Source organism: Loxodonta africana, chromosome 1 (genome assembly GCF_030014295.1).
Source record: "Loxodonta africana isolate mLoxAfr1 chromosome 1, mLoxAfr1.hap2, whole genome shotgun sequence".
Taxonomy (NCBI): domain Eukaryota; kingdom Metazoa; phylum Chordata; class Mammalia; order Proboscidea; family Elephantidae; genus Loxodonta; species Loxodonta africana.
Window position 1 is genome coordinate 195,975,710 of NC_087342.1, and position 15,839 is coordinate 195,991,548.

The 15,839-nt window shown below is 35.9% G+C and overlaps 1 protein-coding gene across 1 annotated transcript in view; it reads left to right on the forward strand.

Annotated features, from left to right (window-relative positions):
* Nucleotides 1-15,839, forward strand: part of LAMA2 (laminin subunit alpha 2) — a 559,790-nt gene that overhangs the window by 360,277 nt on the left and 183,674 nt on the right. The window contains exons 31-32 of the mRNA XM_064294826.1: nt 7,233-7,319; nt 11,918-12,111. Coding sequence (XP_064150896.1) covers nt 7,233-7,319; nt 11,918-12,111 — 281 coding nt within the window. The remainder of the gene's footprint in view (nt 1-7,232; nt 7,320-11,917; nt 12,112-15,839) is intronic.

Sequence of the window (15,839 nt, forward strand, 5' to 3'; positions counted from 1 at the left end):
AGTCTAAGAATCTACCATTTCGTTTTCTACATAATGGGGAGCCACTAAAAGTTTTTATTTAAAAAAAAAAAGAAGGAAACTTTAATGTGAAAACAGCCACGCTTAAAGAAAAACTATGATGATAGAATTTAGTATAATGAATTGAAATAGGCTGTGAAGAAAAGCAAAGAGACCAATTAGAAGGCTACAGCCCTTGTGTAGGCAAGAGATAATTAGAACCTGAAGGCAGGTAATGGTAACAAGGTTGGAAACAATAGGATGCATGTGAGACAAATGTTCAATACAGCTCTACAAAACTGATGACTAATTAAATGTAAGAGGTGAGGGTCAGGTAAAAGTTGAAGACTGAGGTTTTTAGCTAGATTGCCCCTAAAAATGGTGGTGCCAATAACTGAAATAAGAAAACCCAGAGAGAGAGAGCTGCTGAAGAAGAAAGACAATTTATATTTCAAACAGGATCAAACAGATATGAAAGGCCTATATGAATGAAAATATGCAAATAGCTCCAGGAAGTGGAAATCTGAAAACTGGAGCAGCAGACAAAGGAAGACATATGTTAATAGATGAATGAAAGCTTCATAAGATTCCCCAGGGTAACATTACCCAAGAAGAGCAAATAGAAGGAAAAATAGTGCTACCAAATTTAGAAAGCAAGAAGAAAAACAAGAATCAAGATAGGAGTAGTTGGGGAGGCAAGAGAACAGAGACAATGCTGAGTCACAGATACCAAGAGAGAGAAAGGTGGCAGTGAACACGCATCAAATACTACAGAAAGCTCAAGGAAGTAAATACAGTGTCAACTAAATATGATGGTCATTTGAAAATCAATACTAGCAATGACATTAGGTTACAAGGGTGTGAGTTTACAGGTTTAAGAAATTTCTAAGAACAAAGATAAAGTATTATCTTGATTGGCTAGCACAATCAGTAAAAGTGTGTGTTTCCATTTTTGTTTTATATGATTTTATATAATCTAAGTATAATTTTATGCAAAAGATGCTGTAAAAATTAAAATTCCAAAGGCTCAAATTAAAGAGGCTAGTTCAGGGGCTTTCAAATTTTATTGATCACAAAACACTTGGAAGTAATACTTTCTTTTACATCATGATTTTATATTCAGAAACTTCTATGTTTATGTATCTAAATATATGTGCATTTATAAATATGTTTTATATAATATATACTATACACTGGGTTCTGCGTTATGTATAATATAATATATAAAATACATGTAATTGTGGTAAGTTCTCAGGAAATGTACTGTTATGCTATGCATCTTTACTGTTACTTTTATTCAATTTTAGTTTCTTACTTTTTAAAAAAGAATTGCAATCACAACCCACCAAAATGATTTCATGACCAACTAAAATTTGGAATATACTGGGACAATTAACAAAGCAAGACCTATTTGTGGTGAGAAGGATTAAGATGAGAAGTGAAGAAATCAGCAAGGGCAAAGAACAGAGGCACTTCTTCCTAAGATATATAAATACGGATTCTCAGGTATAGACGGAGGAGGCTGAGATATTTCACTTCAGTGACTAATCTTTCAGTCAATGAAAAGTCAGTGGTAAGGTTTGTTGAGTAATTATCAACTGGCTTTGAGGCATTAGTTCAAGCCTTCATTATCTCTTACCAGAGCAAATGTGGTAAACTTCTTTAAATCATGACAGTGCAGCATTGCTCATATACCCTCAGGGGTTTGCCACTGCCTACAAAGGAAAGGGAGTCTGACCGTGGGTGATGTAAATGATTAGCTCACTGGACTGCTAACCAAAAGGGTGGAAGTTCTAGTCCACCCAGAAACACCTCAGAAGAAAGTCCTCACCATCTACTTCTGAAAAATCAGCCATTGAAAACCCAATGGAGCACAGTTCTACTTTGACATTCATAGGATTGCCATGAGTTAGAGTCAACTCCACAGCACCTGGTAATATCAAGGAAAGGTCAGACTTTTAGCAGGGTATAAAACTCTGCAGTCTGACACTTACCTACCTTTCCAAGCTAAATGACCTCAACACTCTTCTACAGTGATGCCGAGTTTAGAGTTACTTGCACCTCTCTAGTTGTGCTCAAAAGTCTTTGCTTATGTGTTCTGAGATAATTCCTCTAAAATCCAATCTATTTTTTAAAAGGCCCAACTTAAATACTACCTCTGCCAAAAAAATCTTCCCTTAGCCTGGCATTTTTTTGTACTTTTAGTATACTATACATTTTACCTCATAACATTATTTCAATCAAATATTCTTTCAGAAATTGAACAGTTAGTAAACATCTACTCTTCCACAAGAGTGTAATAAAAGATAGGTGTCCTGTGCTATATTTGCACATTCCTGTCCCTCACACAAAATTATAAATTTCTTAAGGCTAAACATACTATCTTATTCTTTTATTCAATAACTCTATGCCAGGCATGGTTCTTCAAGTGAACAAAACAGTCCAAGTGTCCTGCCTTCTCAGAGCTTACACTTAATAAGACAGTAAGATGGTAAACAAATAGATATATAATATCAGGCAGAGACAAGTGCAACTAAGAAAAATAAAGCAGGCCAAGTGAATTTCGAGTGACTGAGGTACCATTTTAAATAGAGTGGTGAAGGAAGAGCTCCACAAACAGGGGAGGTTTGTGCAGGGACTTGAATGCAGTATGAGCTGTGTGAATATCTGGAGGTAGAGCAACTGCAGTGGCCCAGAGACAGGTCCATGCTTGGCCCATGCTTGGTAGACAGCAAAAGGCCAGAGTGTCTGGAGCAGAGTGAGTTAGAAGGTGGGTTGCAGTATATGAGACTAGGGTAATTCCAATGGCTAATTCATATCCTGAGGACAAAATATAATAGGAAGCCATTGGAAAACTTCAATCCAGAGGTCAGATAATGGATGATGGGATCTGACTTACGTCTTAAAAGCTCACTCTGGCTGTTGTATTGAAAGTAACCTGAAGCAAGGACAGGTAGAAGCAGAGACACTAGTTCCAAGCAAGAGAGGGAGCGGTTTGGTACAGGGTAATGCAGTGATGTTTGTGAGGGCATCACCAGAGGTATTTGAAGATGGAATATATGAGGAGCGTGAGAGAAGGGAGATAAAGTTGACTCCATGTTCTTTAGAAAAGCAAAGAGAAGAATAGAATGACCATTGACTGGAATGAGAAAACTATAGAAGGGACTTCTTGGAGGTGTATATCTGGAGCTCAGTTTTAAATCTGTTAAATTTGAAATGTTTATTAGTTACTAGAGATTTGAGTATAAAATTAGATATCCAAGCCTGGAACTCAGATCAAGAGAAGGACTAAAGATGTAAATGAATGAGTTATCCGGGAGATATGATATTTAAAGCCTTTAGGACTAAATAGGATCATTTCAGAGTGAGGCGGGAAAGGAAGGGAGTGAGAAAGGAAAGGAAGGAAGAAGGAGAGAGGAGGAGTGGAGAAGAAGGGCTGGAAGACTGAGCCATGAAGCATATTAAGAGAACAAGGACATGAGGTAAATCCAGCAAAGAAGAATTAGGAAAATTACTACAATGGAGTGGTATCCAGGTTGCCAGTTCATCCTGTAGTGCCCACAGGGGATGACACAGAGTAATAGAATATGAAATTTTGAAAATTCTGTTGAAGGGAGTTTGGAATAAGCAATGATAGAGAAATGTAAGAGATGGTCATCAAGAGAAAAGCACAAGGATTTCTGAGTGGTCCCACACACAATATAAGGATTAAGAGCAGATGAGAGAGTTGTGAACAGAAGGCATTAACTCTGGCATCAAGCAAGATGTGACTCCTACTTTTCATAAGTCCTGTTATGTGGTATGGTCCCTGGATGGCACAAATAGTTTGCGCTCAACTACTAACCTAAAGGTTGGAGGTTCAAACCCATCCAGCAGTGACATGGAAAGAAAGCCTGTCAATCTGGTTTTATAAAGATTACAGCCAAGAAAAGCTATGGAACAGTTCTACTCTGTAACACATGGGGTCGCCATGAGTCAGAATCAACTTGATGGCAATGGATTTTGTTTTTGATTTGGTCATGTGAGATAAGTAAAAACACAATTTGTCATAATATCGTAATCATAAAAATTATGACTATCGAATATTCAGGGAAAAATACTGCATTTTTGTGCAATACTTTGAGACAGATATTTTACCATAAAGGATTGTAATTCAACTATGTAAGTGCTCAAGAGTTTCATTTAATATGTCTAGAATCTGTTTCCAAGGGCTTTTATATGTATATGTGTTTTTGTGAGTGTGTGGGGGAGGTGGTGCACACACTCAGCATAAGCTTTAAAGTGAAGAGCTAAAAACTTGGCAGAATGTGTCAATTATGTCTTTCTATTTTTATGAAAGCAAAAAATAAATTTGTTACATAATGAGTTTGTGAGTAGCATTTGTTCACATATTTTGCAAAGGCTAGAGTTCATTACTCATTCATGTACTATTGATTTAATACATTAGAAGACAGCTAAAGTACCATCCTTTACCACTTGTCTGTCAGTTTGTAGTACTGTGGGGGCATGTGTGTTGCTTTGATGCTGGAAGCTATGCCATTGATACTTCAGATACTCGCAGGATCAGCCATGGTGCACAGGTTTCAGCAAAACTTCCAGACTGGGAAGAAGGACATGGCCATCGACTTCTGAAAAAATTGGCCAGTAAAAATCTTATGGATAGCAGCGGGAATTCCAGAACACTTAATTGTGCTCATGAGAAACCCGGACATAGACCAAGAGGCAGTTGTTAGAACAGAATAAGGGAATAATGCATGATTTAAAATCAGGAAAGGGGTACATCAGGGCTGTACCCTTTCACCATACCTATTCAGTCTTTATGCTGGGCAAATAATCTGAGAAACTGGACTGTGTGAAGAAGAGTACAGCTTCAGGATTGGAGGAAGACTCATTAACAACCTGCAGCATGCATGCAGATGACACTGCTTTGCTTGCTCAAAGTGAAGAGGACTTGAAGCACTTACTGATGAAAATCAAAGACTACAGCCTTCTGTATGGATTACACCTCAACATAAAGAAAACAAAAATCCTTGCAACTGGACCAATAAGCAATATCATGATAAACAGAGAAAAAATTGAACTTGTCAAGGATTTCGTTTTACTTGGATCCACAATCGACACCTATGGAAGCAGCAGTCAAGAAATTAAACAACAGATTTCAATGGGCAAATCTACTGCAAAAAAAAAAAAAAAAAAAAGACCTCTTTAAAGTGTTAAAAAGCAAAAATATTACCTTGAGGACTAAGATGCACCTGACCAAGCCAAGGCTTTTCAATCAACCCATATGCATGTGAAAGCTGGACAATGAATACGGAAGACCAAAGAAATACTGATGCCTTTGAAATTATGGTGGGGGTGAAGAATACTGAATATACCATGGACTGCCAAAAGAAGGAATAAATCTGTATTGGAAGTTTCCAAACACACTCAGAATACTCCTTAGAAGTGAGAATGGTAAGACTTTGTTCCATGTAGTTTGGACACGTTACCAGGAGAGACAGTCCCTGGGGAAGGACATCATGCTTGGTAAAGTAAAGGGTCCTAATGGCACCTGACCAATAGGAGTTCTAAACCAAAAAAAAAAAAAAAAACCAGTGCCGTTGAGTCGATTCCAACTCATAGCGACACTATAGGACAGGGTAGAACTGCCCCATAGAGTTTCCAAGGAGCGCCTGGCGGATTTGAACTGTCAACCCTTTGGTTAGCAGCCATAGCACTTAACCACTACACTACCAGGGTTTCCAGCCCTGGCTTATTCACCTTATTGCTTTTTTAGCATCAGCTGATTTAGCTGGACCAGCAAAAAGAAAAATGATTTTGAAAGCATTGCAACATTTTTCAACAAATATGTTTTTTTCTTCCTAAATTCCCAGTGCACCATGCAGTTTTATCCAGTGGGAATGCAGCCCTATGTACCTTTTAGAGAAGTCTGTAGCCACCCAAAACTACATGTTAGGTATAACTTCCAAGTCTTTCTAAGTCTATATTTTGTAAAGTGAGATAATCAGAAATCCAGGAGCAAGGCAGACTTATTGTGGTCTACCAGTATTGCAGTGAAGACACAAGGCAAGTTATCTAAGATTTAATTATTGGAAAAAACATAAAATAGACAGTAAATCTTATTCCTTTTCAAGTTAGAAAGCTTTTCATCTTTCTTTGCACTAAATCACATTACTCTGCGTTTACAGTAAAATGTAGTTTGAAATCTGATGTAAATTAGAAAAGTCACTCTTTTAAGTGAGATGTTTATTCACACTTCATGTGTTGAAATGCCGGTGGCAATTTGGCTGAATTTTCAGAAAAAAATTACATAGCTTTTATGCCACACCTTTTTTTTAAGCTGGAAGAAAAAAAAATTTTTTTTTTTATTCTACTATCAGACAAATGTTTGTTCTAATCATTTTTTTTAATGAGCAAAAAGCAGTATGTATTTTCTAGGTGTTTAATATTTTCATGACTGTCTTATACTTATAAAAATTCCAAATTTTAAGATGTTTAGTGTAATGCACTGTGAATATCTGAAAAACAAACCAATATTTATTTACTGGTTGTAAGTATTGAAAGTATTAACTCATTTATTTTCAGATAAATCTGTACATGGGAACTTTATACACAATATCCAACATTGATATTCTACCCTTCAATAAGAATGTTTTCAATAATTATATATATGGCATTTATGACCACCTATAAGAAGTCCTAATCACCTTGATAATGGATACTAAAAAAAAGAAAAAGACTGGTGCCACTGAGGTGATTTTAACTCATGGTGACCCCATGTGTTTCAGAATAGAACTTCACTCCATAGATTTTTCTATGACTGTAATCTTACGGAAATAGATCACCCGGGAGGTCTTTTTTCATGGCACCACTGGGTGGATCTGAACTGCCAGCTTTTTAGTAGCCAAGTGCAAACTATCTGCACCACCAGGGGACCTTCTGATGATGGATGTTGTTGTTAGGAGATGTCAAGTTGATTTCAACTCATAGTGACCCCATATACTAAGTAGAATTGTCCCATAAGGTTTTCTAGGCTGTAATCTTTATGGGAGAAGATCAATGGGTCTTTGTCCTACAGAGAAACTGGATGGGTTCCAACAGCCAACCTTTTGGTTAGCAACTGAGCACTTAACAATTGCATCACTAGGGCTCCTTTATAATGGATGGGTATACCTAATTTCATAAAGAAATAGGTTAAATTTTTTTTTACAAAAAATTTTTTTTTTCTGATTTAGTTTCAGTCCTACTTGTGTCATGGAAGGTCTTGATGATTACCGCTGCAGTGCTTGTCCACGGGGATATGAAGGCCAGTACTGTGAAAGGTACGAATGGCAATGATACACAGAGATAATGCTACATAGAACGTAATGACACATAGAGATCATAAAAGGTCTCAAGAGAAAAGTTTTCATTATTTTCATAATTTCATTATTTTCATATCTCTAGTACTTTTAATTATATGGTTTCAAAACTATTTTTCTGTATTTAGACTTTCTGCAAAGAAAGATGTTGTTTGCTTCCATCTTATGTTTAGATTTTCAATGATTCCAAATCATTTCACAATTACCTAATTTATATTTTAGTGTGTGTGTATTCTTTCTCCTCACTTATCCACTATCTCATTATTTGACATTTCACATTTACGACAAAAGTAAAAAATCTACTCTGTGACTAATTTGCACATTAATGACGTACAACCGGAAGTAACAAAAGCAGAGTTACAAGGCGAGAGTAATGCTGGCTTTGATGACTACGATCGTGTGTCAACTTGACTGGGCCCTGATTCTCAGTGGTTTGACAGTTATATAATGGCATAATTTGGCAGTTATGTAATGATGTATCTTGGCAGTTATATAATGATGGATTTGACAATTATGTAATGCTATAATTTGGCTGTTATGTAACGATGTGGCACAGTGATTAAGAGCTTGGCTGCTAACCAAAATGTCGACAGTTCAAATCCACTAGCCACGCCTTTGAAACCCTATAGGGCAGTTTTACTCTGTCCTATAGGGCCACAATGAGTTGGAACTGACTCAGCAGCAACGAGCTTTATGGGTAATGATGTAGTCATCCTCTATTTTGTGATCTGATGTGGTCATCCTCCATTTTTGCATAACACTGGTTTTGCATAATGACCAGGTCTTTGGAACCTAACCATGTTGATAAGTAAGGAGAGAGTATATATATATATAGTATATGTGTGTGTGTATACGTATATCTGTGTATGTATATTTATATATATATTTCTATAAGAACAAATAAATTAATTTCCAAAAGCTCATCTGTAGTTACCAATAGTAAAAAGCTGGTCACATAATTCTCATTCTAATTTATTGCTAAATACTGTGCTGCAATAACTGCATGAAAGCACAAAGGCACTACACTAGTAAGTGTATACATAATTCAGAATATGAATGTTTTCAAGAATTTTAGTGCAACCCAAAAAACAAAGTATTTGTTGTTCACTTCTCCCTTTCAATAGGCAAGCAAAATTATTTACATGCTTCCTTTCACCATATTTCTTACAAATCTGATAATACATGTATTATAGCTATTAAATTGAATAATAAATTTAATACAAATGGTAAAATAAGGAATACATTTCCACACTATCTGCTAAGGGTACAAGTAATATCTTTCTGATCCATATTTTCTGCAAATAAGCATCCTGTATATTCAAACTTATCAAAACTCACTTTAGTATTTTTATATTGCCTCTATGTAACAGAGTAACATTAATTATTAAAATTATTAATAACACATGATGATGTTGTTGTTGTTAGGTGCCATCGAGTTGTTTCCGACTCATAGCAACCCTGTGTACCACAGAACGAAATGCTGCCCAGTCCTGCGCCATCCTCTTAATCATTGTTATGCTTGAACCCGTTGTTGCAGCCACTGTGTCAATCCATCAATCATTTGCACCACCAGGGCACCTTTTCCTCTCCCTGAGAAAGGCAAAAATGCCTGAGAATTTACCCCCCTTCCTCCGGTGACCCATAGCCATGACTTCCTAGTGTGGGAATACAAAAGTCCAGCTCCTTTGCCTCAAAGCAGAACAAATTCTGAGGTGTTATTTATGATTTAGAGCTCTCCTTGGAATCAGACTGAGGCTAGTACTTTACCTGAAATCACATCCTTGCTGGATTCTTTCTTTTCCATGTCCTGCTTAACCTATTTCTTTGTGGGATTTTCCTGGGTATACTTTCTTAAATAATGAGTGTCTTTGAAAATATAAACAATATTAATTTTATCATCACCCACTTAAGGCTCTTCTTTTGATACAACCATCAATGACTATATTAATAATGGCAAAAATTAAGTAAATAATAATAAAACCCAACTTTTGTACATTCCAATTCAATCATGGTCTCTATAAGCTTTCAAAGTATATTTCCAAATAACTCTGTATGTGGGCACTCTGAACACAATATCCAATACATCCGTATATATATAATATTACATTCACAATGTCCATGCCAACAGAAATGAGCAGCAATTAAATAACCCAAAACAATACAAAATCCAAAATTATTTCCATTTGTCCTGGAGACATATATATATATTTTAATATTATATATATATATATGTGGTATTGAGATTATATATTATTATGTGTATTTTTACAATATATATAAAAATCATATCTCCACCAGTGTGCTTTGGGATCTGTGTTTAGGCTAATATATATTTTGTGTCCTTATAAAAATGATTAAAAGCATCTCTGGACACCAAGGGGATTATATATAGTAATTTATGAAAAAAAGTGATGGTATAGCTACATTTAAATTAGAGTTACCACTATCAAAGAAAGCATGTATACATGAGAAAAGGCTGGAAGGGCGCATTGAAATGACAGTTATTATCTTAAGGCAGCATGATCACAGAAAATGTATTTTTTCTAATGTTCATTAATATTTAATCAATACGAGTTGACAGTTCGTATAGCATATAGATGAGGGCCCATACACTCTCAGTATGAACGGCTTGAATTGTTTTTGCAGTTCTCAAACGTTGTTACAGCCCTGCATTCATCCTCTCAAACAGATAAACCATCAGGTTATATTTCCCGGAAAAATTGCTTTTATTCAGGTAAATTAAAGCAAAGGTCTTGGTTAAATTTTTTATTTTAACCTCAAATAAATTTGTTCCAGTTCTGAGAGCTTCTTCAGTCATTTCAATCACCTCATGACCTGTCAAAACTCATCAGCCCTGGCCCAAAACTGCTAAAATGTCTTAAGTACCCCTGTAATGTAGAAACCTTCCCTATACTTTTTCTTAGTTACTCTTGTAATAAACCATTTGAGCATTTAAGCAATCTGAACCTACTTTAACAGAATTATTTTGCCTGCAAATTGAAGTATACTCATTTCCATTATTCTTTTATTGAGCATTTTCAATTTATATATACAAGCCTAATGTTACAAAGACTTCTCTTCCTTCTGTGCCCTTTCTCGCCATCACAGGGTGAATTACTGCCACAATTGTTGTTGTTCTTAGTTGCCACGGAGTTGATTCTGACTCATGGTGACCCCATGTGTGCAGAGTTGAACTGCTCCATTGGGTTTTCAGGGCTGTGACCTTTTGAAGCAGATCTCCAGGCCTGTCTTCCTAGGTGCCTCTGAATGGGTTCAAGCTGCCAACCTTTAGGCCAGTAAAATGCTTAAACTTGTGTGCCACCCAGGGACTCTCACAATTAGCCATGTAGATCCTAAGCTACTAAAAATGGTCCAGAATTATCTAGCCAATGTTTATAACTTTTGACCCCAGCTCCCTACTACTTATCAACTTCCTCCCATACTTATTTCCTGAACAAAAATTCTACCTGTTTGTTGTATTTAAGCTGAGCATATATATAGTTTATTGTCCTATCCAGGACACTCTCAAGAGGAACAGGAAGCATTTTTATTTATTAAGCCAGGGCAGCAGATGAACTGGGACCGTCCTGGGAAAACCAGAACATACGGCCCTGTTAGCATCTTGTAAGTTATCAAACTTCCAGTATCATAACCCACTGCAGTCCGTACTTAGATGAAGGATGCATGAATGGGTAGAGAAGCAGATGAGTACATTGTATTTTGGGTTAGTCCAATTGGATTTCTTTTTCTAGTTTCTCAAATCGGTGTTTTAATAATTTATTTGCATAACACTAACTTTCTCCCAGAGAAACACAATGAAAAGATCCATCTTGAGGAACATGTGGTAGAAAGGAAAAACTGACAGAATGAGATAGGAAGCCTGTCTTCTTGCCACTTATATCCATCTTTTTGTTCATTAGTAAAACTGAAGGATTGTATTATTTAGTCATTTCGATTTCTAAGATACATGAGTCTAGGAAAGCCCAGGAGTCAGTATGTAATTTTATTCATCACTAATGAAGGGGAAAAAAAAGAGGACTTTAATGAAAAATTTATGAACCAGAGCAATGGTTGGCAAACAGTGGACCGTGAGTCAAATTGGGCCATTGTCTTGAGTGCCCATATGGCACTCAAGCTAAAACATTTGAGTTTACAGGTGAAGGTTTATAACCAATTTGATGATACGAAACCCTAAAGTTGCACCTCAATTAATAAAATTTTATAACTCAAAAATAATTTCTCTCTTCTCATATGTAGATTGGCATTTACAAAATAATTTGTACTCATTTATTATATTTTGTATCCCATCAGTTAAAAATATATGTGAAAATTTGTTTTCTCTCCTTTCTATAAATACATGCATAATAGCCTTGATTTTGCCTCTTGGCTTGCAAAGACTGAAATATTTACTATCTGGCCCTTCAAGAAAAAAAAATTTGCTGACGCTTGATCTATAGACTCTTGATAACATTTTTGTTTCATTCAAAACAAAACACCCACACAACATAGAAACACAGCTTGTCAGTAACCTCTTTTGCTTTGTTACTGTTTAAATCCAGGTGCGCCCCTGGCTATACTGGAAGTCCAAGAAGCCCAGGAGGTTCCTGCCAAGAATGTGAGTGTGACCCCCATGGCTCACTTCCTGTCCCTTGTGACCCAGTCACAGGGCTCTGCACGTGCCGACCTGGAGCCACAGGGCAGAAGTGTGACGGCTGCAAGCACTGGCATGCGAGAGAGGGCATGGAGTGTGTTTGTACGTACACTAACTTAACTATCAGCTCTGGGGGCCTCGGTTCCACTTCTGTCTCATTTCCAATGAGAAAGAGTGGCTTTCTCTCTCTCTCTCTCTTTTTTGAAATAGCTAGTGCTACTCTTCATTCCTTCTGACACTGTCTGTCCACCTTCTGCTGTTCACCTGCTGTTCTTGTCTCCATCCTGAGAAAATCCACAGTATGCTTCAGTCAGTTCACTGAAGACCTACAACAAAGCTCCTGAAGGCATAGTTTATTTATTTATTTTTTTGTTCATCTCAGGGTTTGCAGTTTTGCCTACATTGCCTTTGTGACAGATTAAAGGTCCGAGTATAGTAATTTTTCTTAGAATCCTCCTGAATTTGTAATCAGCTGCACAGGCACTTTATACCTTCAATTACAATGGCCTTTTTGTTTTCCCAGCTCTCACAGAAATCTGTGGGTCTACTGCTCTATAACTTTTCTTGGACTATAAAATCTAGAAGCAGCAAAAATGAACTCAAGTATTTTTATACACATGGATGATAAGTGAAGAACATTCTGCTCATTGATTTTATTGTTTCTGGATTCAGTAACGCCATGTGGAAAATGCATCAAATATCAGTAATTAAATATAATTCCTGGATCTTACATAAATTCTAATAAAAAATAGTTTATTTATAAATTTAGGGAGGAAGTGTTATACTATGGTATTCTTTTCCTTAAGGGAATTTATATTAGTTATCATAATTACCTTTAACAAATAAAAATGTAAAATATTTTAAAAAATATTTTAGGACCTTTTATTTCAACATTTGCCAATTTTAATGTATACATGTCAGTTTTTTTTTTTGTTTCAGCATCATATGTGTATATAATTCTTAATAGCACTTTAATTAGAAAAATTTTTGTTACCTCTAAGCTAAGGCTGGCTAAAGAAATATGCCATAAGTTAAGAACAAGTTTCTTTGGGAAAATCCAAAAACTCATTGCCATCGAGTTAATTCCAACTCTAAGAGTGATCCTATAGTCAAAGTAGAACTGCCCCATAGGGTCTCCAAGGAATAGCTGGTAGATTCGAACTACTGGCCTCTTGGTTAACAGCCATAGCTCTTAACCACAGTGCCACCAGGGCTTCTTTGGGAAAACAGGTTTTATAAGTTATTTTTCTTTGTATTTTAATCACCTCTAACAATAATGCATTGCACTTAATTGTTTTTTAAAGTCAAGGTTAATGAGAGAGATTAAATGTAACATGTAATATACATTATTATATTCAGTTATTGGTATATGCATATTCACTCTTCCCAACTATCATATTTTAAAAAAAAAAATTTTTTTTTTTAAAGAGATGGACTAATAAAGTAACCTAATTAGGCTTAATGTTGCTTACAAGTTAAATTATTAATATGTATAAAAATATATATATATTTTTTATACACATAACTGTATCATATGTAGGCACTTCTAATATTAACACTAATATACATGGTCCCTAAATTTTTAATCATTAATTTTAATGATTATTTAGTAGTAAACTTGAAATAAAAAGATCACATTTAATGTGAAGCACAAAAATTAAATAATAAAACATCAAAATCTGAGACAATAAAATGGTGGGATAATTTTCCAAACATTTCTTTTTCAAAGAAAATTGTCCTTCTGCCCATCAATTTTAATTTTTCTTGAAATAGCAATCATGCTAATTTCATTTTCTGCTGATGGTCAATGCATTTTAAATAAATTTACTGTAAAAAAACTCATTTTTTTTCCTGTCATATATGTGAATTTCTAATACCCAGGTACCACAGGTGATAACTGGCAAAAGTGCCAGTCTTCTGGTTACGGTGTTAGAGCAGTCTTATTGTGTTCATGGGACGTTATTCTTGTCCGACAGGGCAATGTATTTCTAACGGCATCCATGCTATTCTTCACTTGCTGTGTCCTGGAAATTTTAATATTCTTCTGGAGGATTAAATAATAGTAATTTTTCTGCTATAAAAGGTGTTAAATTAAGGGAAAGTTTTTGATATCTAGACCTCTTTCTAAAGCATTTATAATTATTTTATAATTATGCTGTATAGATTTCTCTTATGCTGCTCTTGAGATATAGTGATTTTCACTTATTTCTTGAAATATTTTCTCTTTACCCCTTGTGAGGTTAAATGTGAGAATTATGCTTGTATGCTTTTCTTCTCATCTTACCCATTTTCTCATAATAGAACAATATGCATGGTTCTATTACGTTCACCTTTCCAGGACTCAGTTTCTACTCCTACTTTTGAAATGAGATAACAAAACGAGGCACAACTAAGTGAGGACACAACTCTGGCTTATCTTCAATTCTCTTTTTAATGTATTTCTATATCCTTAAACTAAATCAGAATTCATTCAAAGAATGAATTCACCTGGTGTGTTTGACCTGCAGGGCTTATTTTATCACAAGTGATCATAGTGGAATTTTATAAGGCCTGGAGGTGTGAGTGGGGGAAGGTAGCCTGGCTCAGGCCGGAGAGTGTATATATTGTAACAGAAATGTCTCTGGCGCTGGTTGTTAATGGTGCAGACTGTAGGAAATAAGATGTTTCTCCTATTAGATAAATATAAATTTTAACACTCAGTGTGGCAACATGTAGCTACACTTTTAATTTTACTCCCTTTAGTTAATTCTCTGGAGCCCTGGTGGTGCAGTGGTTAAGAGCTAAGGCTGCTAAACAAAAGGTCAGCAATTTGAATCCACCAGCCGCTCCTTGGAAGCCCTATGGGGCTGTTCTACTCTGTCCTACAGGGTTTTTACGAGCCAGAATCGACTCGACGGCAATGGCATTGGTTTAGTTTTGATTAGTTAATTCTCTAGGAAATACAATTTAATTTGACTCACATCATGGATTTGTATAAATATACCCATGCTCCCCCCCACCCCACACACACACAAAAAGTCTGAGAAAAGACCTAGGCATGATCATTGCATATCGTAAGTGAGTTGAGTATTGGTAGAAAGAACCTATCACTGTAACATTAGATTAAGTTCTTAATTTATTGAAGAAAGGATATAAAATTGTGCTGAAGGGATCTCACACAGAGCAAATAAAATAAATCATAGAAGAGCTTTCCTTGGCCACTAAATCCCTGAAAGATACTTGTAGCTTCCAGGGACAATAGCCAGTGAGCAAGGCAGGGTCTTACTGCATCCAACATGGTGAGTTTCGTACAGGACACAGGCCTTTTTTAAGTGGGGTTTTCATTACAATTGTGAAGAATTTACACACACACACACACATACTATATATATATATATATGCCCTTATTAGGAAATATTTATAGACACCGTAGTCTCTCATAATTAGCCAAATTCAACCCACCAAAGCCATCTTTATTCAGGGAAGAAAGCAGAGTTAATGCCTTGTTGCCCCTAAGAAATATAGGTGCCTGCCTTCAGATTGCAGGCACCTACACATAGTTTAACCACAATAGTAAGTTTTTGAGAGCTTACCATTTGCCAGCAGCCCTGATGGCACAGATACTGTGTTAAGCACCTTATCTACTGTTCTTGTAACACTCAAAACATCCATATATGTTATTATCTCCAATGTGTGATACAACTGAACTTACGTGGTTTAAGTCACTTTCCTAAGATATACAGTGATTTTTCTACAGAACCATGATTTGAACCTAGGTCTGTCTTGCAAATCTTATTTTCTTAACACCTATGCTGGCTGCCAATGCAATATGCAGAAAGCAAACTTGGTTT